The 27,705-nt window shown below is 45.6% G+C and overlaps 1 protein-coding gene across 3 annotated transcripts in view; it reads left to right on the top strand.

The window, feature by feature from the left end:
• The window catches only part of LOC108937774 (zinc finger protein 521-like), a 79,740-nt gene that overhangs the window by 39,687 nt on the left and 12,348 nt on the right, over positions 1-27,705 (top strand). For all 3 annotated transcript variants that reach the window (XM_018757922.2, XM_029253722.1, XM_029253721.1), the window contains exon 5: positions 22,717-22,848. In XM_018757922.2, the coding sequence (XP_018613438.2) occupies positions 22,717-22,848 (132 nt within the window). The remainder of the gene's footprint in view (positions 1-22,716; positions 22,849-27,705) is intronic.

Raw genomic sequence — 27,705 nt, 5'->3', positions numbered from 1 at the left:
CAGTGCAGCCTGCGGCGCTGTATGGGGCTGCCTTTGTGTGCTTCGCTCGTGGGAGGGGAGGCCAACACGCTACCAACCAAGGAACAATTTAGCACCAGGCGAGAAGGCAGTTGGTCACTCTTACTTAGTGTTTTCTGGCAAAGGGCACTTTCATGGATGGGTTGCATGTTTTTTTTCCTTTTCAGCCAAAGGAATTTTAAAGTCATTAGCATTCCGGGTTTCTGTTGCATCTGTTGTTAGTTGTGGCTTTGTTTCTCTTGCAGCATGACTTTGGACATTTTTAAAAATGAATGGAATCAGTTGTGGTTCAGTTGTGCAACGAATTTTGTACAAATTCACACGTTTTCCTTGCCATGCTTTTGTTTGTGTTAATCAGTGGGCGTCTTTAATGCACAGGTGTCATCAGTCACAACCGTGAAGTCCACAGTTTTCCTCGCTTTTGGTTATATTTGTACTGGTCTTCTTTCTTTCCATAATTGCTGCAGCTGTGTTAGCAACACCTCCACAGATTTTTGTAGACCATAGCCACTTAAGCTCTTATGTTTCATCTAGGTGGAGTTTTGAAGGAATCTCTTCTGTAAACCCAAACAAATTTTCCCTACTCACACTGTTTCTTTTCGTTGGCTTTTTCATGGCTTCTTTAAAACAATTCGCAAGTATACATTTTAATTCGACAACAGAAGTGTTTTCTTTGCCCTTCGGGTAACAGTGGCCAAAGCAGCGGTGTGAGAAACCTGAGGTGAGCTCCAAGTCACCGAGTCACCTCTACCAGTTGGGCTGTTGACAAGCAGCATCACCTGCCAAGCCCCATGTCACAGGACGGTGCAGCAGCCCAGTAGGCCTCAGTCGGAGACATGCTAATTCGCTGTACAGCTGGTGACTCTATAGGGGGCGGCAGTGTGCCCTCTCTCAGAGCTGCGACCAAGGCGGGCGCAAGGCTACGCCGAGCAAAGCTGGCCTTTCCTTGGTCTTCAAAAGAAAAATGCTCCGTTGCTTACTGTTTACATGGCAAAAACACCAATCGGGTGACATTTAATCTGCCTGCCGTAACTAGCTCTGCAACAAGGCGGAAACATAATGAGAAAATGCCCTGTTTTGTTGCCTGCTCAAACCCCACAATTGCCCAGGGCCCCTGGAGACCTTGCTACTGCAGGCGGACTCTACACCCTTATTGCACTCTAAGGTGGGGGAGGGTACCGGCCGTCTGGTAAACCAAAGACAAGCTTCCTGTAGCATTAGCTGGTGGGATCGCAGCCGAGTGGTGCCTATCGCGCTCCCCAAGGCCGCAACGGAAGCAAAGGTCCAAGTTCGTTCATTCGTGATTCCAGATGGCATCAGAGTGCTCTTGCTACACCTCTGTTTCAAATCTCTATAATTGGTCCTTAAACAGCTCTTAATTGGGGCCTCTTTGAAGGAGGGAGAGCGAGCTGAAACTGCTTTTGTAGAAGTGTGCGCTGGCTTTTGACTTGCGTGAGTAATCTAGTCACCCGCCGGTTCAGCGTGATCTCCACTCTGCGTTAATTGATGATTAATACAGTTCAGCGTTGCTTAGAAAAGGTGCACTACAAAACCTCCTGGGCAGCCAAGTATGTTATTGGCCATAAGCAATTAGCTGCAACTTTGTGCTCATTATATTGCAATTTCTCTAATATACCCAAGGGACGCTTAAACCACAGAGAGGCATTAACTTACTTAATTCTTTGTTTTGGGTTTTTTTTCCCCCCAGTTTGCCCATTTGTTTCTGTTGCTTTTGCCTTGTTGCTTTGTGTTCACTGTTTAACACTTTTGTGCTGCACAAACATTTGTTTAGCGTTGTGATTTAAAAACTACTCCTATATGTTTCAAGCCCACACAATAAATCAATGCAGAGCTAATCAGATACCTTCACGACAGCACAACTGCATGCAAATACAAAGACATGCAACCGAGATGTATTTCTTAATTTGATCATTCTGAGCAGCACAGGAACGTGGTGACAAATGTTACAGGCGGTCATTTCCACTATTTCTCTCATTTAGATGATTTTCCGCAGCAGCGAGCAGTCACTGACCCGTGTGTTTCCATGTTTTATTCATGCCTTTGCAGCAGAGTGCCCTCGCCGTGTTGATGTTGATCCTTCCGATTGTGGACAGTAAGCCACGATCCCGATGATTGTTAGCCCTTCCCAGAATCCTCATAGCTTCGCCACATAATCATTTATGTTGCTAAGCAGCTGGATATATGGAAGACGGAGCAAATAGTCCTCTCTGGATCGGAAAGGTGCGGACCGGAGATAGAACGACACAGTGACGATGGAGACAGCCTGGTGTATCCCTTGACTGTTACATGGTTATGCCACAAACAGACTGACAAAGACACAGTTCCTCTGATTATAAGAAAGAGTACGGCACATTTTTGTAAGTTGTGGTAAATAAAAGCCTTTGTGATGCCCCTGGCCCAAGTTCCGGAGCCTGGTGGAATGTTACGTTGCTTTAATCGGTTACAGGTGCTGTGGGTGGAGGCCATCCAGTTCCACTCCACTGGCAGACGCGGCATGTGGAGAGAGGGTAAAGACTGAATACAGCACTCCATCATCGTCTTACTTTTCATCCGGACCCGTTAGTGTCAGTGCTCCGGTAGACTTGATGTGCTTCTGTTACACATCACATATTGTAACTGGATCTATTGTAGCGCTGCTGTTTCTCGCCTCAGTTACTTTTCCAAGTTATTTACATTCAGAAGACTAGAAAAACACACATGATTCGCAGAATATTACTGGGTTATTTTACCAGTTTTTCTGTGTGTAATAACAGCACAGAGAAGACTGTTTGTCAAATGTGTTAATTTTGTGTGAATCTGCAGTCAGTCCAGATTTTACATGATATTTTTGAGTGGTTGGGGATCCCCCTGGCTGAGCTGGAGGAAGTTGCAGGGGACAGGGGCGGCTGGGCCTCTCTGCTCTCCATGTTGCCACTGGGACCCTAGAAGGATAAGCAGGCAAGAAAATGGATGGATGGATGGATGGATGGATGGATGGATGGATGGATGGATTTTTGAGTCAAAATAATGGGATGATGGTTTATGACTGTTACTTTCAGCTGTTATATTTTACACACGTTTTGTTCACAGACATTCATTGAGTGAAGAGGTGCAATACTGAGTGTCCCTTGAATGTCTTGGTCTGATAGAAATCTTACAGGTCCTTTGATGAAATGTTTTATTCATTTCAATGTTAATGATTCTCTCCACTAATATTAATGCTATAGTGATTTAAAATATTCTTTGTGAAGTAGTAATGTGTAATTTCCTTGGTAACAAAACACCCATCAAGATTTATCATTTTTTTACCCTGTTCATAGTTATTATATAATCAGACTTGATTTGTAATTAAACAGTCTTAATTGCGTGATTGTACCAATTATGCACATTTCATCTAGGCATTTTATGTAAGAACAAAGCCTTCAACAACATAAATAGTATAATAGGGTATTTTTTCTTGTTAAATTTACATTATATATATTTTTGCTTTTAAAGAAATTCTGTACGGCAGTTATTTCTTCTTCATCTTGTAAGACTTGGTTTAAATGCTACTGTTCAAGAAACCAGAGGTTGGTAGGCAAAACCAATACTAAAGTAAATATACTCTTACTTTTAAAAAAATTTAATGTGAAAGCACTCTAATTTATTTTCGTAAATGTAAAAAGTCATATAAGAAACTACTCAAACATGGAAAAAGTCACAATTCAAGTACAAACAATAGCGTGAATCTAACTCATTACTTCCCACTTGTTTAAATTACTCATATTCGGGATAAATTTTGCTTTTTTCTTGTTGCATCCTCACAATCAGTGACCTACTACAAAGATAATTTTAATCAGCAGACCAGTGTGTCCTCACTCATGGTTGCCTATTATGATTTGCGCACTTAAAAATTGTATTATTGGTAGATCCTGTAATGTTTAAATATTCTAATAAATTCAGCTTGGTGAGGAATGTAACGCATCCCTCTCAGCTTAGTGCACGGGGCAGAGGGAATCAAAAGCTTGAGTAATAAGTGAAGAACTTATACAGTATAACACAATATTACACAATATAATGGCATCACGGCCAGGTTGTAGCCATGGTGTCTACTGAGAGAAGCTCATATGAATTTCTGGCCTAAGAAAGATGTATGGAAAGTGCAGAAATGGCTGTGTGAGATAATTTGAGGTATCCTCAGAGCTCCTGATCTCGGCAGAGTACTGAACAAGTCATTTGTAAAGTTATCTGCCTTTATTATCATTATCATTATCACCATTAAATGCTAACATCATTTTTGTTCTTTGGCAAGCATAGCCTCCACCTGATTTTCTTCAGCTGAAGATACCTGGCTATTCCCTCTAGCCAGTCCACTTTGGGAAAGGTGCTTAAAACGTAATGATTATTATCAAGAAATATTAATGTGTCCGGCGTTAGCATCCTAAAGGCTCATTATGGCCCAAGTTGTGGCTCATCAGTCAGAGGAGGGTTGTGCCAAACGGGCTTCTGGTCGGGCAGCCCCCTCCCGACTGTGGATTCTCGCTGGGAAAAAACAGGGTCACTCCTGCTGGTGCCCAGCCCCCACATCGGTGGCCACTGGATTTGCAGCTTTCCAGTCTGGCCAGCTGCAGGGCTGTGACTACCACTTTCTAGAGGTAAAAAACCTGTGGCAGAAGCACTGAGTTATGTGTCCGTGTGTATGCACATACATGTGTTTTCATGCATGTTAATGCTGGTGTTGTCATTGGGGATTGTATTTGGAATTTTCATATGATAAAGACATAAATCATTTTATAATCAGGATTTCTAATTATTAAAATCCGCTTTATTTCCCTAAGCAGATTTCTTTTCCATATGCGATGCTGGCATACACTCATATTACCCTGGTAGTTTTCTAATTAAAATATTTAATGGAAAAATATGTAATCCTTTCAGTGATGTTTTCACATAAGTAATGGAATAACAATAAATTTACTACACATTAACCTTTGCTGACAGTAAAGTACTGATTATCTTTGTAAAGTTGGATTTTACAAGTACTTCTACACCTTTATCAGTTGAAGTTATTGTTTTAACACTTACAGTGTAGCGCCTTTGCCTAAAGCAAGGTATTACTGTCCTGGCTGTGATGCAATGGACAATCAGAAGTCTTAGCTGCTAAACTTCTTGTCACGGTGCCGAACACTGCGGTCCTGGTGATACAGGGGCGCTACTATTTTTCTGTACTGAAAAACAGCTGAATGTAGTGTTGTCTGCTGCATTTAAATGTTTATGGCACATTATGAATGAGGGCCTGAAATTTGCACCACAAGTCAAGCCAGGTTAGAGACGGTGACACTCGGAGATCCTCTGTGAGGAAAGGGCTTGCTCTCCCTGTGACTCTGCAAAGGGAACCAATAGCAGCGATAAGCAGTGTCATTTACTCTCACCAGTAGAACTCATTCATCTATCATCAGTAACCACTTGTCCAGAGCAGGGTGGCAGTGGTCTGGAGCCTGTCCCAGAATCATAGAGTGTGAGGCTGGGTACATCATGAGCAGGCTATCACAGGGCAACCACACACAGCCACTGCCATACAACAAACATTTCAGAGTCACCAATGTACTCTACAGACACCTTTAGATTATGGGAGGAAACCAGAACATGTGAAGGAAACCCTTGTGAAACAGTGAGAACATACAAACTCTACACATACTGAGCTGCATTCGAACCCACAGCCAAGGAACCACCAGTTTCATGTGCTGCCCTAACAGATAAGCTTCTGTATTTTATTGTTTTGGAGCTCTGAGTAGATGGTGATGCCTAGAAGGAAGATTGTTCATTTTATTACACTATACATTCAGTTTTTAAAACTTTTTTCTACGTTGTTGATTATTGAAATACTGTGTATGAAATGCAACTTTTAAGGAAATTCTTACATTATTCACCTAGGAATTCTGTGAGGCGGAGAGGTTTGAAAAAACATCCTGTTTATTGCATCGCTGTTTATTTGAGCTTTGCAAACCTTTATACCTTTTTAGTATTTTTATTCTTCCAGTAATTATTATTTATTATCATTAGTGTTATATCATTGTTGTCCCTCTCTGTGTATTTCTAATTTTGTGGGCTGGGTGTCCATTGAGGGGATTTGCCGTGTTGCTGTTCTAACAGGCCAACACTGAGCAGCATCGGAGTGATGGGGGCATTCGGAGCTTTGGGGTTGTTGGTGTCTTTTGTGGCGCTCTCAGCTGCGGAACAGATGTGGGCACAGTAGGGGGGGTCTGCCGCCGGCCCAGATGCCCCCCCAGGGAGCCGGGCACCGGATGTTTCCCTGCATCTCCCACTGCTTGGCAGTGCACTGTGAGGGAGGTGCACACAGACAGACACACACACAGAGACATTTGTTCAACTGTTTATTTTTCATTTATTTATTTGACCATTTTCAGAGTCACTTAAAATTTTCGGTTTACGCAGTAAACTATTTATTTGCCCATTATACAGCAGGGTAATTTTTACCATATCAATTCAGGGTAAGATCAAGGTACTACAGCAGCAGGCCACAGCGCAAGGCAGTGGCAGACTCAATGGTGTACATTAAGTGATATGCAAAAGGACTGAACACTAATAAGAAAGAAAACATTTCTAGAAATTCAAGTTTTTTTTGCCGCAACCCCCGCTGGGACAAGTGGTTGTTGACGTTGGTTGGTAGGTAGTGAACTGCTGTGTGTTTTGCTCTGTAGGGTACAGAATATACCTGTGTGTGTGTGTGTGTGTGTGTGTGTGTGTGTGTGTGTGCGTGTGTATAAAACCAATTAAATTTTTTAGGGTTTGCAGTGTTCCATCAATGTTGCAAAACATGATTTCTCTCATGTACACACATATGCAGGCAGAAGCTCTCTTAGCCCTGCTGTTCACTACCCCTCCTCCCAGTTGGTATGCTGTGCAGTCTCTGGGGGCCCCTGCCGGCCCCTATAGCCCTGCTGCCAGTTGTTTTCTAGTGGGTCCTGATGGGACTGTGTGCAGTTTGTGCTAAAATGCAAGGCCTGTGTTACTGACAGCAACCCTTCTGCCTCCATCAACATTCAAGCCATAAGAGTCATTAAAGCTGAAATGAGTCCACCTGCAGCAGTAGAGGCACCTCAGACCCTAGGGCTGCACCGCGGTTTTCCACACTCCTCTGCCTTTCTCGTGTCTTTCCATATCATCGTTTTCTCATTTACGGCCCTGGCACACAGTTCGGCGTGTGTGCACTGTCTTCCAAGGGTCTCTCCATTTGGACGTCCTTCATAGTGGAGGCATGCTGAACAGGTGTTTGGGAGGTGACGTTCTAGGAACCTTGCACTCCCATTCAAGAGAATCAGGAAAATAAATGCAGAAATGTGAGGTGGTTTCCACTGCTGGGCCCATGTCACGGGTGGCGATTTGCTGCCTGCTCGTTCCAGTGTACATAAGTTTGTCCCAAACCATAAAGCCCAATTTCAATGGGAATCTGTTGGTGAAGAGGGTTGGTGAAGGGTTGTTGGAGGTTTGAGACCATTCTTAAATGTTCAACAGGATTCAGCAGCTCTGAGGGACAGAGGAAGTACATCCGAGCACATCAGGTCCAAAACCAAGAACCAACGGACTTTTGATTTTGGACCCCTTGTGAGTGGGACGACCAAGTGGCCATAGGTACAGGAGTGCAGTGTTGTAGCAGGTCCAGACCTCTTTCTGTTGTATATTTTGGAAGCATTTTTTAATTTAGTTAGAAAGATATGGCAGTTCTACAACAGAGGAGTATTATGCTGTAATTATTTCCATCATGCGAGTTCCCAAGACTTTTATTCATTTTATAACTGTTACTAAAAATAAAACACACTTTGGTTGTTGTACTTCTCCATATTTACTGCATTCGTTCTTTGGTATTCACGTTTTTGATAGATTGATTCTGTTTAGGTTCTTTTGGTTTCCCCTTTAAAAGTATCTGAACCAACACCCAAGTCCAGGATGACCTTAAGCACAATGTCATTGCTCTCATTAATGTCTGTTCAGGCCAGAGGAGTTCTTACAGTGTTTGTAATTCCCCGAAGAAAGTGCTCATCAATTCATAGAGGGCCTGTAAAAGAAACATTGATTTTCCTTTCCTCTCTCCCTCCTGCTCCTCCGGCCAAATTACTGGAACATGATGCTGCACTCTTGAGTCTTCAGAGAGAGAGACAGAGACAGAGAGAGAAAGAGAGTGAGGGAGAGAGAGATGCTTTGAGGGAGACCCTCCCTCCAGATGGCTGACATCACTTTGAAACTGTGACAGGAGGAGGTGCTTTTCAACAGAGATTGCATCGTGAGAAGCTCAGGCAGCAGGTGGCGTTCACATCAGACCCCCAACAGTTAAGAGGAGACACCAGAAGGCTGTATGCTCAAAACCCCCGAAGGCCTGCTGCGGCTGTGACCTTGAGGAAAGTTCTTGAACTTAATTGTTTTAGTTCATACAGATACAGGCAGCTTCATAGAATGGATCCTGAGGCTGATAAGGGTGCGAAACATAGCTCGCGGTCGGAAAAATCCCCTGTTGAAATGTGGGTGTGGTAAACTGGAGACGTACCGTACCCCTATGAAAATTCTGAGACTGATTGAAGGTTTAAGAGAAGGTCTCCTTTGTGATGTTCCATTACATATGCGATGCTTGGGCTGGTTGTATTCCTCCCTGTTCTTCCCAGGGATGGAGATTTTGTTCTCCCGCAGGGAGGGATCATGGGAAGGCAGACCGTAGCCGTGTCCCAGCCCGCTCTGCCGAGCTATCGAGTTTCCTGCCGAGCTGATCTCCCACCCCCGCCCGCCATTCTGGTCCTGCACCTGGCCTTCATTGCCTCACTGCCCTGAAAGCGATTTAAAAAAAAAAAAAAAAAACAAAAAGAAAACCTGCAGCTCCTGACCCCCCCTTTGGTGCCCCTGGCAGGCTGGGTTCCTCTGCGTTGAGGAGGAAGGCCCACCGTCCCCAGTATGGGCCTGCAGCCGGGAGCGGCACGCACCTTTTCCTGCTCCGCGGGGAGGGCGCCAGATGGAGGAATTTGATTAACCGGCAGCCTGCGACCAAATGTTGCACGGGACTCGGGGCCGGAGGGATGGCTGTAGCGGGAACCTAAAATGGCTGCCGGTGCACGCGGCCAACGGCATCCGAGGGGAGAGGAGCAGAGCGTGCGGAGGTGCGGCGAGGCAGACGGCCACCGAGGACAGCTGCGCCTTTTTAGGAGCCGCCGTCCCCAGAGCGGACCCTCGGCAGCCTGGAAGCGGGCCGACCGCGCCATATGTGGAACTTTTCTGTTCTCCACCTCGTCTCCCCGGGGGCGGGCGGGCCACTGGGATGCGGGAGGCAGGTGAATTGCTCTTAAAGCAAGGCACTTAATCACCAGGTTAACACAGGACGCCTAGGGAGAGGAAATGGATCTGGAGAGAGAGGCCGACTCGGACCGGCTTGCCCCGGAGCGGGCGCCTGGTGCTGCGAAAGCAGCGCTTTTATCCACGCAAACGCCTCCCTCAAACAGATAAATATTTTTTCGGAGAGCCTGCAACACTGTTGCGAATCTCAGCCCCGTTTTACCTCCTCTCCTGCCCTGTATTTAAATCTGTTTTCGTATTTTTGGGTTGTAGTGTGTTCTGGTTTTTTATTTTTTCTGGTTTAGGACACTTTTTTCCCTCTCATTTTCGGAGTATACGGCTGTACTTCCCGCAGAAATGCGAAGGCCACCGAGGTACCGCTGTCCGTCACGTCTTCTTTCGCGGTGCCACGCACTACAGAGGAGGGCTGATGATTGAGAGAGGGGCTTCAAGCAGAGCGGAGTTAAAGCGTCGGTGCCAATCGAGAGCAGTCGGTCAACATGTCAGGCGTCAGGGTCAGGAAGTTAATGCAGCCAGAAGGACCCTGGACTAATAACGCTCCACTGAAATGGCTACCTGCTTTTTTTTTTTAAAAAAATCCCATCAGCATTCTCCGGCATAGTGTCAGCTAGCATGTGGGGAAATCGGCTTCCTCAGCTGGGTGCTTTTCCCTGTGGCTTTCTCCACGCTCGGAGCAGGACAGCTGGGCGAAGGAACCTTTCTACTCTCATGGGAACGGAGAAGGTTCTCGGGCAAAGCGAAAACCAGAACGCTTTTGAAGGATTCTGCTCGACTAGCGTGACAGTTGCTGTTTCGAAGTGACAGTTGCTGTTTCCCTTTAAATCTTATGAAGTATTAGTTGTCCGTCTTTAGGATGCCCCGCTTAAAGGAAGAGGGATCTGATCTCGGGCTGGCGTTCCTCAGCAGCCTCTCTCTTATACCTGGCCGTGAGTAGCAGTGAGGCAGCGCAGCGTTAAAGCTCGGTTGGGAGCACCCCCCCCCCCCCCCCCCACAACTGGTTGAGGAGGCTGTTGAACCCTACAGTGTGGCCTTGGAGCGTCGGTGTGGCACTGGGAGGTGGCGGCGACCCCTGGAGGAGTGAGCTGTGGCCGTCACACTGCGACAAGAGTGTAGACAGCCCCCCGGGAGGCAGCGCAGGTCCTCCGGCTGTCGGCGGTTCCAGCCGTGCGAGCAGCACGAGAGGGCCTCCGCTGGGACCGAATTACCCGGGCCCGGCGCCCCCATTCTGCACCCGCTGTTTCCCAGGATAATTGAGAGCACCGAGGGGGCTTCCATCCTTCACCTCGCCATTCTGAGGTGAAGGTGAAGACGACTGCAAGCGGAGGTGTGTCAGAGCCACGGGTGCGCTCAGCAAACACGTAAAAAAAAAACACTTCCCGTATAAGCAGGCAGAGCCAGACTGCTTACTGCAGTAAAACACGTTCAGTTTCAGCGAATCGTTTAGCGAACAAGATGCGTCAGGAGCAGCACGTTTTCCTAAAACACGGAGTGCGCCTAATTACAGACAGCACGTGTGTACAGGGCCAGCAGGTGGCGTAGCGGTCGAAGTTATTGCCTTGAATTCAAAGGACATGGGTTTGAAAAACCCTTCTGCTATAGTAACCTGTACCACGGTGCTTACCCTGAATTGAGACAGTAAAAATGACCCAGCTGTGTAAATAGGTTTAATGCGCAAACCTCACATTGTAAGTAACTTTGGTGTAAAGTGTCAGATAAATGAACGAATAATGATAAATATGTTGTTCTGTTTCTCCACCTGCTCAGCAAACCCTTTAATAAGTTCTCCTTTGGTTAAATTGTGACGAAAGCATACATCCTGTCAGAGTCATTTGTGTGGAATCTGCCAAGAGGGCAGCAGAACAGTAGTTTGCATGGGAGTGTTTGTGTGTGGAAGCCTGACATACAAACATCAGATGCAGCGTTTTTGAACAGTAACACAACTGTATGAAAGAGTTGTCAGGGGCTTTAACTGAGCCCACACGCTTTGGGGAATAGCTTCAGATCTGTCTCTGTGGTTTTTTTTTTTTTTTTCTTTTTTTTGTTTCTTTAAATTTTATTTTTTTTTACTTTTGTTCGGTTGGTTTTTTTTCTTCTGGGCTTTCCGGGTTCCCCAGAAACGGCGCACGCTTGTTTTGTTCTCTTCTATGCGTTTTCGCGGTGCTTGCGAAGAGGAGGAGAACGCAGGTACGCAGAGCGTGGCTCCGGCGTTTTGCTCTAATGGAACTGTCACCGTGCGCGCTCGTTCTGGAAAGCCGTCAATCAGCGCGACGCCGGGGCTCAAGCGCCCGGACAGGGATGAGGTACCTGTCACACGATCGCGTCGCTCCCATTCCGGAGCCATGCGGAGCTGTCAGAGTTCTCTCCCCGAGTTATCCCGCCATCCGAGGAGGCCGTGCAGCATCGCTTTGAGCCTTTGAGGTCTGGGTACGAGTCACGAGCAGCTATTCAGCTTTAATTACTCCACAGGCAGGGAACGCTGTCAGAGCGGCGTACCACACTGTGGCACCTCGGCATGTTGCTAAGCTCTTAAAGGCACCGCTCACTTCTGATGTCCTTTTGCAGAGAGGTTTTGTTTTTGTGTGTTTCACTATACCGGTACCCGAGTGCTTTGGTGCACTGGGTTGCTCCGGGGGGTCCGTCTTCCCCTCCCCCTAGCTGTCTGAATCTGTTTTTTTGCATGGATCCCCCAGACAGCCTCATGTTTACTACAGTATCTTCTGATGCTCTTAATGGACCAGCAGTTGCTTTTGGACAAATGTGTTGTAGGGTTGAAGGAGTTCGTCTGGCATCTTGGGAATCTTTGTCCACAAGTGGGGTGACATGAAAAGGAAGCAATGTCCACATGACGCTTCCACCGCAAACTCCACATAAGGTTGTTGCTTAGTCCATGTTCTTTTTCAACATAGAGGTATCATTCTGTTCTTTTGCAGAGCTGAAAACAATTTGACACACACACACACACACTGTCTGAAACCGCTTATCCCAAGCGGGGTCGCGGCGAACCGGAGCCTAACCCAGCAACACAGGGCGCAAGGCTGGAGTGGGAGGAGACACACCCAGGACGGGACGCCAGTCCATCGCACGGCACCCCAAGCGGGACTCGAAATCTAGACCCACCAGAGAGCAGGACCCGGCCAAACGTGCCATGCCACCGCATCCCCCCCAATTTGATACAACAGTTTGTATTTTTGAAGTTATATACTGTAGCAGATTTATACAGTTCTGTTGTATAAATTACTCAGTTCTTATTCTGAAAGGAAACGTATCCCCCACACTTTGAATTGCTTACACCTGGGCCGTATGACTGTAATTATTAGTTACTTCAGCAGCCTTCGGAGTGAGCCGTATTTTATGTGGATTTGAAATGATCAAACGCGTTTTCCTGCTCATCCTGGCATGTTGAATGACAGCTGTGTTGATCTGAGCTGTTCTCATACCACCCTGTCATGTTTGTGGAAAAAAACAACTGAGCTGTTTACTGACACATCCGTCAGTTGACATTTGGTTGTGGCAAAATTGGAAGTGATATATGCAAAACAACAAAACAATATGAAGTATACTAGTAGAGTGGTACAAACATGTCTCAACTGGAACTAACATCACCTACCATATTGTTTTATATTTGAATAAATGTAATAAACGTAAATAGATTTTGTTATTCATTAATTTTTCGGACACCTTTGTAACCTAGAGTATTGGGTTTGTACTCGAAGGTACTCGCCGTGATTTACCCATTTATCGAGCCAGGTATTTTTCTGGTCAAGGGTACGGCAGCGGGATGTGGGATTTGAACCCGAGTTCGTGTTGCCGTGAACAAAGTTTGAAGAGGTCGGCTGTAGAGATTCTGTGCGCTACTTGATATACTTACAGGACATCCTTTTCTGTGTTTTGCTTGCTGAGATCATCTCCATAGTGAGATGTAAATTGAATGCTAATGTAAAGTCAAGATGGCCCGTCAGGTGACACCCCCTATATTTGTCAGCGGTTGTGTTGCTGTGTAGGGACAGGGAGGGCATTACCATTTGGGGACCCAGCTGCCAATCAAAATCTGTCTTACAAGAGACAGAGGGGGTGTGACTAAAGGGGAGGGGCTTATCTGTTCGAGGAGTTCTTTCGTGACGCACTTCTGTTGAGTCTACGCTTTCTTGGAAGAAGTTGGGATCCAAAAGAATGACTCTTGTCAGTTGAGGAGTGTGAGGTCAGACCATGTGGGGATCATTGCACACTAGCAATGTTTTGTCGTTGTCTCTCACACTGGACATGTCCTTGTCACAGCGAGTACTAATGAAAAGCAATCATGCACCTTCTCAGGTTTGTATGTATTACTGTTTTAAGTTCTATTCAGTCTTTTTTTATAAGTTATGAATTATTTAACGTGTAGTGTTTTTGAACTCAACGTATGGATCATCCTGAAACAACAGGCATGATTGTGTATGATTGAATGCTCCTTCTGCCAGAGAGATGCAGATCCACCCTGCTTTCCTCTCACACTTTAGTTTGCTTGTCCTCTAATTTCACTTGACTTGCTTTTTGACTTCAGGGTGCCTTATTAGCTCTTCTAATGAATTTGCACGTGTAGGAAATGGACGAAACAGAAGAGGCGGCGATGTGATGAACTGGGCAATGAACCAAGCCGTGACAGAGGCCTTGTCACAGTGGTGTTGGGTTTGCCTGCAGGCTGTCGGGGAGACAGGATGTACCACACCTAATCCTGCTCTCCGAGACCACTTCACAGCCATTAACTAATTACATGCAGGTGTTCTCGTCTCGATCTAATAACAACGTGGCACACGGTGCGAGAAGGAGAAAGACGGCGGCTTTTTGAGAATGTGGTCAAATGTGCTGTCAGAGGCAAATTTCCCACCCCCCCACCCCCACAACTCCTCCAGCCTCAACACCGTTACCTCACATCTCCTCCCTGGATGAGCAGGGCCTGTATAATGAGGTTCCCCATCAAAATGAAGCGACTAATTCTGATTTAGCTGAGGTAATGAAGTCCTCTCTCCTGGTGTGAGCAGCGGTCTGAGGCTGGAAGGGGGTATAACGAAAGTACATTGCACACAAACACATACGCACGCTTGCAACATTATGCAAAAGATCTCCGTTTTATTTGCGGAGATGTATGAAATGTGTAGCATGGCCTGTGCTATATGCAATTATGTTAACGACGTGTGCCCTGTGGCGAAGGCAGCTTGCTGCTCGCCGTCCTGTGGGCTTGGCTCCGGAGCTGCTCTGCACAGCGGGAGACGCCTTTTCTATTAGAAAACCTCCAGATACCTGATGATGAATTTTCCCTCGCCAAATGTTCCTCTTTTGTGAGAGACGGGAGCGCCTCCTAAATGAAGCTGGAGAGAAGCGTGACACGTACCAGGGTCCACAGGGCCCAGGTGAGCTTCTCTGCATCCGCGTACATAATCAATTAATAGTGGCGCAGATAAGCAGGAGCTCGGCTCAGCGGAGTGGCCGGCCAGTTGTATGCCGCTGTGAAGTGCCGGCCAAGAAAATGGCCTGGGTGTTAAATTTTCTGTGCAAATGAGGGCTAAAAATACACCACCTTTTGCCTGCAGAATACTGCAGAATAGAGAAGACGTATATAGGTACGAAACATTATTATACATTATTAACATGCAGAACAGACTGTGGCTAAATGAGATATTCAAATAGGTCTTTGTGGTTCATCACTAGTTGTTGGCAAATTTAATATAATACAATGTAGTCTGCTGTGGCATACTGTAATACAACGTGCATTTTCTTTTCACTGTCTATCAGGTGAATTAGTGTGTGCACAGTATGTGTGTGTGTGTGTGTGTGTGTGTGTGTGTGTGTGTGTGTGTGTGTTTGTAATTGCCCTGTGATGGACTGATGTCCCATCCAATGTGTACTCTACCTAGCACCCTGGTTGATACCAGAGTTCCTTTTCATGGATATTTGTGGTAGAGGCTCCGGAGTAGCAAAACCCTGCTCTGGACCAGCGGTTTTTGAAAAGGAGTGGGTGGGTGGATGGATGGATGGATGGTGTCTTGGTGGGTACTGAAGCAGCTCAGCACAAACAAAGCTGCCTTTTTGACATCGTTCCTACATGATGCATTTGAGTGGTTTGCTACAGGTGAGTAGAAGATGTTCTCAAGATACATGAAAAACCTGCTCCATGTGTCTCGCTGACCCGCTTGGTTTGTCCCCTTTGGCCAGCCGTACCTCCGGCGTGCTCATGTGGTGTTGTGCTTCTACGCATCATTTACCACACAGTGGGCTCCTAGGAAGTCTTACTGTTGCCATGGGAAACCTTTTTTAGGTTAAAATATTTCTTCTATTATTTATCTGATAGAAACTCTTTTTCCAGAATGTATTAGCATTACGGGTCATATAAGAGGTACAGTATAATGAATCTGAAAGGTATTAAACTAAAAGCATCAGTGCCGAACTGTTAAAGTCGCTCAGTAAATTATGCACTATAGCCCAGAGACCAACACACTTTACTCTAACAGTGATTCTATGTCATCGTGGACGAGGATGAGGACCAAGGATCCTGTGTCTCTTTCAGTGGGCCTTAGGCACATATAACATCTTCATCTGCATTGCATTCCTTTCTGTTGATTTGTAAACACATAATTACTCATAGTTGTATAGTGAGCCTACCTGTATGTATTTACACCACGTCGGAGCTTTTCGAAACAATCTGCTGTGGGATTGCGGATGATCAGGGCAAACTTGTCAACACGACGTTGTGTCGTCGATACTCTGTGGGGTGAACGAAGGACACGTGTCCGTGTGCATTTTTCTGTGACCCCAAAGCGTTTCCGTCAGCTCTGCCCCCATACCGGGTGGAACCTGGCAGAATGACGTCAAGCTCAATACCAGGGGCATGACTGAGGTTAGGCATCCCATTATCACCTTCGCTGCTGACTGGCAGGGTGGAGCCCATGTTTGCCTCCCCCCAACTCACTTGCTCACACTAATGGGTGGCCCACTCCTACCCCTTAATCATCATATTGATCCAACCCCGTTACGCCATCTTATGGTTAAAAAGGTTCCGCTCTAGACAATACACTCCTCGCTGCAAGTTTCCTTGCTTTTGTCCCATCATCCCGTTTCTGCGACCAACTCTCAGCAAATTCGCCCCCGGCATGTGGTGTGATCTATCACCCTCTCTGGGCTTTGACCCGTTTACAATCCAGACTTCGGCCTTCCAGCAGTGAGCCCAGGTCCTGCCGCACCAGCGAGAACAATGCGGCACCTTACCGGCATCGCTCCCTTTCTACTGGAGAGCGGAGCGTGAAATTAAACAGAGAGCAGAGCATGTAATTGTGATTTTCAGTATGTGTTATCAACAGCTAAAAGCTTGTGCTGCCGCTGTCTGGAAGAGGCTCTTCTCTTGATTACTCTGCGGACTGTCGTATAAAACGAAATCACAAACATCTTGTTCTATTTGCAATAATGTGATACTTCAGTTATTCCGAAACACTATTATTTTAAATGAGTTTATTTTAGATCACTGTAGCGTGGTCTATAGTTCTGTCGAATTAGATTTTTAGATTTTTTTTTTTTCCCCCCCCTCCATATCCTCCTGCTTCACTCCTTATCGTGCTGAGGATCATCAGACAACTTTATCAGAGTCGCACCAGGCCCCGAATGCTTGGATTAGGCTGCTCTGGAAATCAATACATTCATCCATACTGAGTTTTGTCCTCGCAGTGACCTTCTAAAACCACTTTGTTATGCACCTCTCCTTTTGTGAGGATGTGAAAATCCACCTCCGGGGTCTTATCTGCAGGTCAACATTGACATCGCCCACTGACGCGCACTGTTTGACACTATTTCTATGCACATTGTTGAAATAAGCTGTCCCAACAGCATCTTCAAAAGCTACAGAAATACTTTGATTTTTGGTGGTTTGGAATGCCTTATTACTAATTTGTTGCATGGATGACAAATCTGTTCGTTACCTTTTTAAAAAGGGATCTTAGTGCTGGTGCAGTTGAGCTTTGCTACTGGAAACTTGTGAAACTCCTGAAATGCAAACGGTTGACCGTCACCAGCACTCACACACCAGTGGCGTAGCTGATGTTGTTAAGTGCCACTGATGTCGTAAGAAATTACGGCAAATAAGTTCACAGTCAGTTCAGATGCTCCGACTAGAGAGTAAAAACTGACCCGAGTGGCTAGTTATTAAACGTGTTCGTAACAGTACGGCGAGTCTGTCGAAGTCTTTCGATTGTGCAGACATCCTTACAACACTTTTAAATCTTGTAAATTCCCGCAGGTTTCCTAGAAATATCTATGAAATACAAAACAAAACAAAAAAGAAACCAAAACAGCAAAACATCCAATGTGCCTACAGTGTAACAATGTAGCATTGTGATTAAACTTGTAACCACAAGGTTACCAGTTCAAGTGACCAAAGGTGGCCTGCTTTGGTCTTTATATCCATGATGTCTCCTCATGGATGGTACTCCACCTTAAGTCGTTATCCTACAAATAAAATATGAAAATCTGCATAGGGATAAAAATTGGGAGTTGATTTGGATAATGAAAGCCCCACTAGTGATGGGAAGTAAGAGGAGGTGACTTGTCTGTTTGCCAAGAATAATCAAGCTTTCATTGTTTCTCTACTCTAACACACTGGAGTATCATCCTAGAGTGTTTGTCCACCACCCTTCCTCCTGTGGCCTGTTCGAGCCATGCCCGGTAGTGGATCTTCCCCGGTTCTCGGTGAACCGTGCTTCTCGCACAAGTGCAGCTGCTCATCTCTTTAGTTATATAGGGTCTCTCTCTGTGTGTGTGTGTGTGTGTGTGTGTGTGTGTGTGTGTGTGCGTGTGTGTGTGTGTGTGTGCGTGTGTGTGTGTGTGCGCGTGTGCGCAGGGCCAAGGGGCTTTCAGCACTGCATTTAAGAGCTTTTATTTTCTTCATTCTTTGCTAAGTGATAACTCATGCTGGGAAGATGGTTAGAACAGAACCCCCTGCTGAGCAGAAGGTTGTGGCTCCCTAAATCTCACCCAAATACAGAGTAGATTTACAGGTAATATCTGTTTCTTTATTACCCTGACATGTGGCCTTCGTAGTCATTTTTCTTGTCTTTCCAGTGTCTTTCCATTCCAGCAATCCAGATGTTTTCATTAAAATTTTTTGAAAGGAAAATGAAGTATCCACCTTGTGAACTTGTAAATACTTTCTGAAATAAATAATACTTTTTGAAATAATTTTTTTAGTCCCCCTCCCCCCCTGCATTTTTGTCCATGAGGTTCCCACCCATTTGAACACGCTGCCAAAGAAAACCATTTTCCCAATCTAATGGACGGTGAAGGCAAGGACCGCTGTCACTTTTCTATTGGTTAAGAATGAGCGGAGATGATGTGGACCTGGTTTTCAAAATCATCATCTTTATGAAAAATTTGCCCATCCAGTTTTCAGAACCAGCTCAACATCACTGTGTGAGTGATCACTGTGAAGCCTGTTGGACATGATCAGTAATACTCCTTCACAGTACTGTCACCCGAGACTTGAGCATCGTTGAAGATAGGTTTGCGTGATTTCTATTTCTAAACCCACAATTTTGACAATGGCTTAGCCCATTCAATACATATGTCCTTTTTCATATTTCCACACCCTAAAAAACACATACTGTGCAAACACATTACTGCGCACATTACTTGTGTGTGAATGGTTACGCGGGAATGGCCATAGCCTACTCTTAGTTCTGCTTAGTTATGTTCACTTTAGTTTGATTAATTTTATTCAATTTATTTTTATAGTGTCCTCCTTAACCTCTGAGCGTTTAACATCAAATTCAAAATGCAGAGCTATGTGACAATAGTAGTTATTGTAATAGTGATAAATCATGAATGGATGTTGTAGTCAGCACAGTGATACAGCGAGTAGCGGTGCTGTCTCACAGTGCCTTCCTTGGGGGTGCGAGAGGATGTGGGTTTGATCCCCTCTCGGTCTGTATGGAGTTTGCATGTTCTCCCTGTGTCTGCGTGGGTTTCCTCCGGGTGCTCTGGTTTCCTCCCACAGTCCAAAGACGTGCTCTTCAGGTTCACCCATAGTGTGTGAGTGACAGAGAGAGTGTGTTCCACTGATGTGTGGATGAGTGATGCAGTGTAAGTCACCTTGGTGAATAAGGTGTGTGGGCTGGTAACACTACACAGAGTTCATTGGAAGTTGCTTTGGAAAAAAGCATCTGCCAGATAAATAAATATAATGTATGTAGATGGATGTAGTCACAAAACAGCTATTTCCTGACTCTTGCCTTCTGCTCTTCAATGAATGTTAGAAAAGGAAGAGAAGGCATAGTGAATCTGTTCCGTAAATATTCCGTATGCTGCTGTCAGAGTGTTTCTGCTAGGAAAAATATATTTTTCTGCTGGAAAAAGAAATTGAGGTATTGAGGTAGAGTAGATGTAATTCCATAGCTGGCTTGTAACTGGATACATCAAAGTTGAGATGGGCCAGATTCTCTGGTGGATGCGCTCATTGGTCATCCTGTTGGGGTATGAGTCAGGAAGTGACCTCAACCGTCATGGGAAATATGGGGAATCACTGGAAATGTTGTGACATCCTCTCTAGCCCCCATAAAAGAAATATTACTACATAAAGGCTACTGGGGTATATAGGGGGTGTGAATCAGACATCCCTTGTACCTACTTCTGGTGTCACAGAAGAAGGTTGGACTGAGCAGTGAAACAGCCGGGCAGGTTGGCATGGCCCGCAGGAAACTGCGAGTTATACACATCAGCGTGTATACGTAGATGCGCAGTACATACTATATAATACATCGGTCTCCACAATGCCAAACACAGCCCTGGGAAACACCGGAGCTGTTGTGTTTATTCCTCCGTAGAAGTGGGAAGAAAACATAGAAATATGGTTAAACTCTTTTTAAGTGCACTTGTAATTTTTTTCTGTTAAATACAGTGAAACTCTTTCCATACCATATGGGCTGCGTATCAGATTTGACCCTGATCACGGTCCCGTGTAGCCCGACAGCCACTTCATCATTCACCCACCAAGAGCTCCAGTGGGTCGCGACGGGTTTCACAATGGGATGCCCCGTAGCATCACGTACAGTACCACATCCCCGGCGGCATCCCCCCACCCCCCATCATCCACACGCTGGGTTTATGGTCCAGCACAGGGTTGCTGTCCCTCCTGCAGGATCAGTTGTTTTATATATCATCACCCTGTGGTGGTCTGGTGAAATTTTGCATAGTCCGCGAATTGCCGATGAGCAAGGCGTCGCACTGGGCGATCATCTGATCGTTGTTTGCTCAATCGGTCGATGTCTCTTTCCAACGCCATTTGCAATAGTTAGCAATACGTACCAGTGCTCATGGCGCGTGGTAAACGCGTTTTGGCTGGGTACAGCTCTCCCGTTATTTAATTAGCCACATGTTCAGCAGCGTTCTCCCTGCATTAACGCTTCCATGCTTGCATGCTTCCATGTCCAGCCATTAGGTCTTACAATGGAATTAGTAAATGTTTGCATGGTCCATGAACAGCGGTCTGTTCTGTGATGGTGGTTTAGTGTGAAATGCAGGTTGTGTATTTGATTCAAGTTGCGCATCACTCTTCCCCGAGTTTCTCTCCGGTCGTGGCGACAGGAAAGAGCAGTTCGGCTCTGCTCACAGGATGCATTGAATTCCATCTCTCTCTTGGGACTGGGATGGAGTTGTGAGGCAGACGTTGTAGATGGGGCTCCGCAGCCGAGTCGAAGTGGAAGTGATCGTTGTGTGTGCGAGAGCGGAGGTCCGTAGTGTCAACGATGGATAACAAAGTGCATATCGAAGAGCCAAGATCAGAATTATATGTGTGTTTACGGAGCCATGAAAACATTTTCCACATTAAATGAATAGGAATCTGTTATTTCTGTGGTTCAAAAATCCAAAAACTACAGCCCATTGTTCAGCCAGTGGCTGCAGTCCATGATTTCAAGCAGCTATTGTCCACAGTTTGTGGGCTGACGAGAATCGGGTTCTGCCCATGTGGTTCTGTCACAGAATGAAGAGGGGGAAAAAAAACAGACTTGCTTATGAAATCATTGTGGGCCTATGGTCTCTGAGTTTTTTTTTTTTTTTTGCCATTTTTTCTATTATTAAATAGTTTAGCAGACACACTTGTACAGAATTAAAAATGAAACCTGCCCAAGGCATCATAATAACACTGAGCTGGAGACACACAAATATTTCATTGCTTGGCAGAAGATGGCAATTAAAATGGAGCTATGGCCCTTGTGACCCCATGTGCCCCTTCTCTCAGTGACTCCGCCTCTGGCAGTCTGTTGCTAGGCAGCCTCAGATGCATTGTGTTTTGAAACTTTCCCTTTCACCTGGCCACCACGAACCGGAGCTGATGCTTGGTACTCGTGTCTGAAGGGAACGTGGAAAACGGAGACTTGCTTCTCCAGGGCCCAAGAGCGCTTTTTGGACGGTTGTTTAGTAAACATCACCTTCAAGATCATCACATTAAACCCAGAAAACACCACGTACATCACACGAGTCTATAAGCGAGCTGAAACTTCTTGAAACTTTCCATTGTTTGTTTAGGTCTTAGGCTGTTGCTCCCAATGACAGATGTTGGATATTTTGAGGAGTTGAGCAAATGATGCTAATAGGTGCTGTTTAAAGGAAGTGGACAATAGCCTTGCGGTCTGTGCATGTGTGTGTGTGTATTGAACGATCACAGCATTCCTGTCTTAATTTGACCCATATGGATAAGAGCCCTTGAAGGCTTAATTAAAGCCATACCTGCTAACATCAAACACTTGGGGTTGGAAAGAGGAAAATGTCAGATACTTTGGGTTGCCATAGAATGTCGTACCCCAGACATTAGACCTTTGAAGTACTGCTCTGACCTTCGACCGGCCCGATGAGCTGTTCCAGATTCCTGGCTCCCGTTTGCCATATCTGGACTAAGCCAGAACGCAGAATCCATACCCATATGGCGGTTTTTTTTTTTTTTTTTTTCCCAGAAGCAGTGCAAAAGATCCCTTGGCTGACCTTACTTCTGATTCCCCACACGCACAGTTGGCGCATCATGGGATGCAACCTCATTGTCTCCTGTCAGGAGGAAGCTCAGGATCCAGACAGATGCATAAGCCCCCTGAATTCTGAGCAAGTTGACCCCACAGCTGGTCATTTAAGCATTTCTAATTTCTGTCATTGGTCATTTTTCTGTCAGCGTTCTCAAGCACCTGTGTTTGCGTTTTGGTATGTAGGAAATACAAAGGCTTTGTTAGCAGGATGATAAAGTGAGCCTGAAATATTGAGTTCATTCCCAGCTCAAGGCTCATCACAAGGCCTTTTCTGGAACTGTCCTGTTTACTGATGGAGGTGGTGACTGATTTCTGTGTGTTTCACCTGCCCTTGCAGAGGAAGGTCTCAACCACGAGTGCAAGCTCTGCAACCAGACGTTCGACTCGCCGGCCAAGTTGCAATGCCACTTGATCGAGCACAGCTTTGAGGGCATGGGCGGCACCTTCAAATGCCCCGTCTGCTTCACAGGTATGTCTGTAGTCTGCTGCCTACCCCTCATTTCACATATTAACCCTTTGGTTTTTTTTTTTTTTTTAACTTCTCTGTGAACAGCCTTGGCTGTTTGCCATGGTTCCTTTTTTTTAAATCTCTTGGGGTGGTTGAGGGGTGGGGCGCAAATGAACTCCAGGTTTATACATCTCTTTACAGAATAAGCTTTTAGAACATGGATCTCCATGAAGCGTCTTCAAGGTTGTGTTCCGGCTATAATTAAAGCCTGTCAGGGACCAGGTTGAATGAAGCCGTCTCAATTAGCTGATGTCCTCAGAACACGTTTCAGAAATATCAAAGCAACGAAAAAAGTTAACTGTTGTGCTGTTTTATGGGTTGTATGCATTTGTCTCTGTTACCTTTACTCCAGCTTAGGCACAATGAAAACCCCACAGCAACATTCAGTCACTTTTTTTGAAGGAAGGTATGTTGGGAAAGTAGCTCCCGAGCCCAACTAGACGGTTAGTGCCACAGGTGCCAGGATACATATAGAATATTTAGATGCACCTTATAGATGTCATCCTATGCTTTTAAATGGTACTGCATGTCTGGAGGTGGGGCTTGAACAGCTTCCTAGAAATCCTACAAGTACAATAATAAGTAAATAACTGAATATTGAATGTGGTATATGAATAATACATTTAAATATATCCCATGTAAAATGAAACATACCTCGACATATGGCAGTACACGTGCCATTAATTTTTGGAGCAGCTACATACATATATATACAAGTTATATTTCTCTTCAGTGAGGGAACCTATCTCCAGAGAGGGGAAAGGCTTGTGGACATGTTTGTTAAGCTGTGTGGCTGCAGTAAATATTGTACATAAGTGCATAAATACAAGTTTAAAAGCGCCTGAGGTGGATAGGTCTGCTAGACAAGCAGATAAGAGGAAATAAAAAAAAAATGTGTAATGGTACCGAGGTGCCGCTCTACAATTAGTCTTAGTACCTCTGCAAGTGGGACAGGAGCGCATGCAATTACTGTTGTCTGAAGTGGATAATTATTTTAAAACTGGGGGGAAAGGGGCAGGCCGGCTGGCAAACTCGAAGCAAGAGCATTCTGCTGCGTTTGGGATTCTGAAATTGCTTCCAAATCAGAAATAAATTAACGTAATCAGCACAGAAAGATGTGTTAATTGTCGATGTCAGTCCAGGTAATGTTTTTCCTCTCGCCGCTCGTCACAACAGAGGGAGAGGAGTCCTCCGGCGAGGATCGCTTTCCGCTACCGGGGTCAGCGGGGTTAATTGTCTGTGTAATGAAATCTGTGAAGTCGTCAGCTCATTCTCCACACTTTAGAAACAGGGTTAAGACAGAAAGCAGTAGAAATCAGCACAGTTCCCTTTTTCCCGCTAATGTCTTTATTTAGTACTAGTGCTCCTTTTCCAAGACTAAAGTCGAGACTGGGATGAGTTTCCTGCGGCATTTCAGGAAACGGACCCCGGATTTGAGTCCTGTGACTTAAAGAATCAAAGCTGACTTTTCTCACCGTAAACATGAACGCCATAGTCCGAACTGCAGGCAATGCTGCACGTTGGCACGTGACAAGGAAAAAATGGCACGTAACAGAACGCGATATCCGATGTTGTTCGGGACGTCTGCTCGGCAGATTCGCGCTCCTAATTCAGAGGTTAGCAAAACAGGAGGAAAATGTACTGTGAAGAGATGGAGATTAATTTACTGTAACACTTAACACTTGGCAATATCACCTCTTATTATATAGTTTTAGCAGGAGATTAATTTTCCATTGGTCCAGGATTTAGCAGCTTGTAATAAAATAAATATGTCATTCGCATTGCCAGGCTGCCATCAATCAGAGATATTACACCCAGGTGTGTCATTGCGAGGCACGCCACTCGGGCTCTGTCTCCTCCATCTGGTCAACTGAGTGGCGCAGATGCAGGAACCGGGGAAGTGTCCAGGGGGAGGCCACCTCCGGGGAGCTCCAGGGCAGAAACTGCACGGATAGGGAAAGGGGAGGTGGCGCTCCCCGATGTCAGGTGGTACAAGCAGGGCAGGTCGTTCGCTTCAGAGGACCATGAAATGTGTAAAGGAGGCGCGGGCAGGCGTAACGGGCCGAGCCGGCATCCTGGAGCAGCTCGAGTTCTCCATTTCTAGTGGCAGCCCTGGCAGGTCGAGGAGGAGCTCTTAATTTCACTTCATGACGGAAGCAGAATGCACGGCATCAGTAGGACTGCTGGTTCTTGGAGTTTTTTTTTTTTTTTTCTTTTTTTGGAAAGCAGATGATTTTGTTCGCATCAGTACGCTGTTTCATCAATTTCCGGAGTATTTTACCGTAACAGTCCTGCTGCGGTGGCAGAGCCCCTCCTGAGACTTGAATTGTCACCTTTTAGATACAAAAATTTGTCCTATACCCCTACACCATCTGAAGCCTGACAATTCAACTTTGAGGACTTTACTATAGTAACACCTTGCTTAGCTTCTGAAATCGGGTTGCGGGCTCAGCTGCACCTTGTGTGACTTGTATAAGTGTGCGGAAGCGTGTGACGGAGGGGTGTTTTATTTCTCCGGCAGAAGCCGAGGCAGTCGATGACATGAGCGAGGTGAAGAATCCATTTTGGCGAACAGGTTGCCCTTCCCGCCCACTGCGGTGCGTCGTGCTGGACCGCAAGCGATTCTGAAATCAGCGGGGACGTTACAGATCTAGCCGCAGTCGTGGTGTGACAGCAGGTCGCCAATGACTTCATGCTCCTCAATTTATTTTCCTGGCAGTGTCAGACAAGTGCACCGTTCCATAAACTATAAATCCAAGACCACCCCTCCCCCGCTGTTGCTCTCTTTCTCTCTATCTTTTTCTCTTCCCTCTGCTTCTGGGCCGCTGCTCCTGTTTAGCTGCTGGCTGGTGTTAGTCGCTCCCCGAAACGCTTCTTGCCAAAGGAGCTTAATGCACAAAGCGTGTCTCTCTTTTCGGCCCATGGTGGGGCTGGCGGTGGGGGTCATTTTACAGGGATGGGTCCAATGAGCAGGTTCCTTCTCGCTCTCATCGATCAAAGCAGGTGCAAGGAGCCCCCCACACCCACCCCAGAGGAATATGACCGTGGCACTGTTGGCGAGCATACTGATAGCAAGGGCACAAAAAATAAAAGCCCTCCCTGTGCGATGGGTGAGAGTGAGGGTGGTCTCTGGGATGATTGATTTTTCTTTTTTTTTGAGCAGACAGAGGAGCATGCAGCAATAACTAAAGTGCCTGTAAGATACAGCCGTCCCTCTCAACCCAGACAAGAAGCTGTGCGATCAAAGCTTGCGTTTCTTTTGTGTTATTTTATGGTGCTTTCTTGTCCTAAATTTAAATTGACAATTAAGGAATACATTTCTCACATACTCAGTCCTAGTATTTTTCATTGTCATTTCAGATTTAGGGCTTTTTTCTGATTTTCATATCATGAAGTTTCTTAGCAGGCATTATAGCTGTTGGTGCAAGCAGGTCAATGTCATACTCACAGAAAGGGGACGGAGGGGCCGAGGACCAAATTGAAGGGGGAAGCAATCAAACCTGAGGTCTGGAAAGAAGTACCACGCACTGGAGCAGATTCAGAAGGAGAGAGGTGCTCTACAGTAGCATGGAGAGGGATTTTGAATGGAGGAGAAACAGAACAGCAAAGATTAGAAGAGGGGAGGACTCGAGGCCCCTGGATGGTGGGGTCAGAGCATGTCTCCTGGTGGGGCTTAACACGCATCGGATGGGGGGAGTGTGGGACGGTCGGTGATCCGGTTTTCTCAAGGTGACGATGGCACTGCTGCCAGTGTCATCTGAACATGGTGACCTGATGAAGGTAAACAAAGGGGAGCGGTTGACGAAGAATGCGAGCGCCGACTGGGTTTGCCTTTACGGGAAATTCAGTTGAAAGTTTGTCACAGCAGTAAAAGTGATGAAATGTGGTATGTGTGATCCGGTTTGAATTACAGTCCCATTTCTTTCCTCCCAGTCTATTATAATTGCCATCTGTACATTTAACCAATAAAGCGATACAACAGAGTTAAATTAGTTTTGTATTGCTGAATTAAAGTCTTGCATTTCCAGCTATCAGAATGTGAAATAAATTTTTCACAGTAAGAAGTTATCCCCTGCAACTTATCTAATTTCTTATTTACAGTTATTTCTCAGAATACAATTCTGCAGAGGTGGGTGTTATGCTATATATCCGTATTAATTTTTCCACATTTGTGTTTTTCATAGGAAAGGAGTTTTGGATTAATAAAACTTTTTTTTTCATATTTTTCAAGCGAGAGTGTGAGAGAGGGGTGTGGTGGCACAGCGGGTTTGACTGGGTCCTGTTCTCTGGTGGGTCTGGGGTTCAAGCCCCGCTTGGGGTGCCTTGTGATGGACTGGCGTCACGTCCTGGGTGTGTCTCCTTCCCTTCCTGCCTCACATCCTGTGTTGCCGGGTTAGGCTCCGGTTCACCGCGACTCCACTCGGGACAAGCGGTTTCAGTCAGCGTGTGAGTTAGGTGTGATGATTTGAACAGCCACATTCTGTGATAGGGAAACTTGTACAGTTGAAAAGTTTGAAAACTTATGGAGATACTAAATTTGTATATATATGAAATAAAAAAACCCATTCATACAATAAACTTCAAAATATAAGATGAAGCCAGGTACAGCAAGTTTCTTTGCTCTAATGGAGGGAAAAGTGAGCCAGCTGTATTATTTTTCTCATCTGTACAGCGCTTTCCGGTGCAATGAAACTTTTTTCCATTTTGTTTTTGTCACACACATTAATACTCTAGACAAACTTTTTTTAAGGTCATCGTGGACCAGGCTTCTGTCCGACAGTCTTCCTGCCAACCCTGACTCTGCCTCTGGCATCGACA

This window comes from Scleropages formosus, chromosome 7 (assembly GCF_900964775.1).
Source record: "Scleropages formosus chromosome 7, fSclFor1.1, whole genome shotgun sequence".
NCBI lineage: Eukaryota > Metazoa > Chordata > Actinopteri > Osteoglossiformes > Osteoglossidae > Scleropages > Scleropages formosus.
This window is presented reverse-complemented; position numbering and strand designations above follow the sequence as displayed.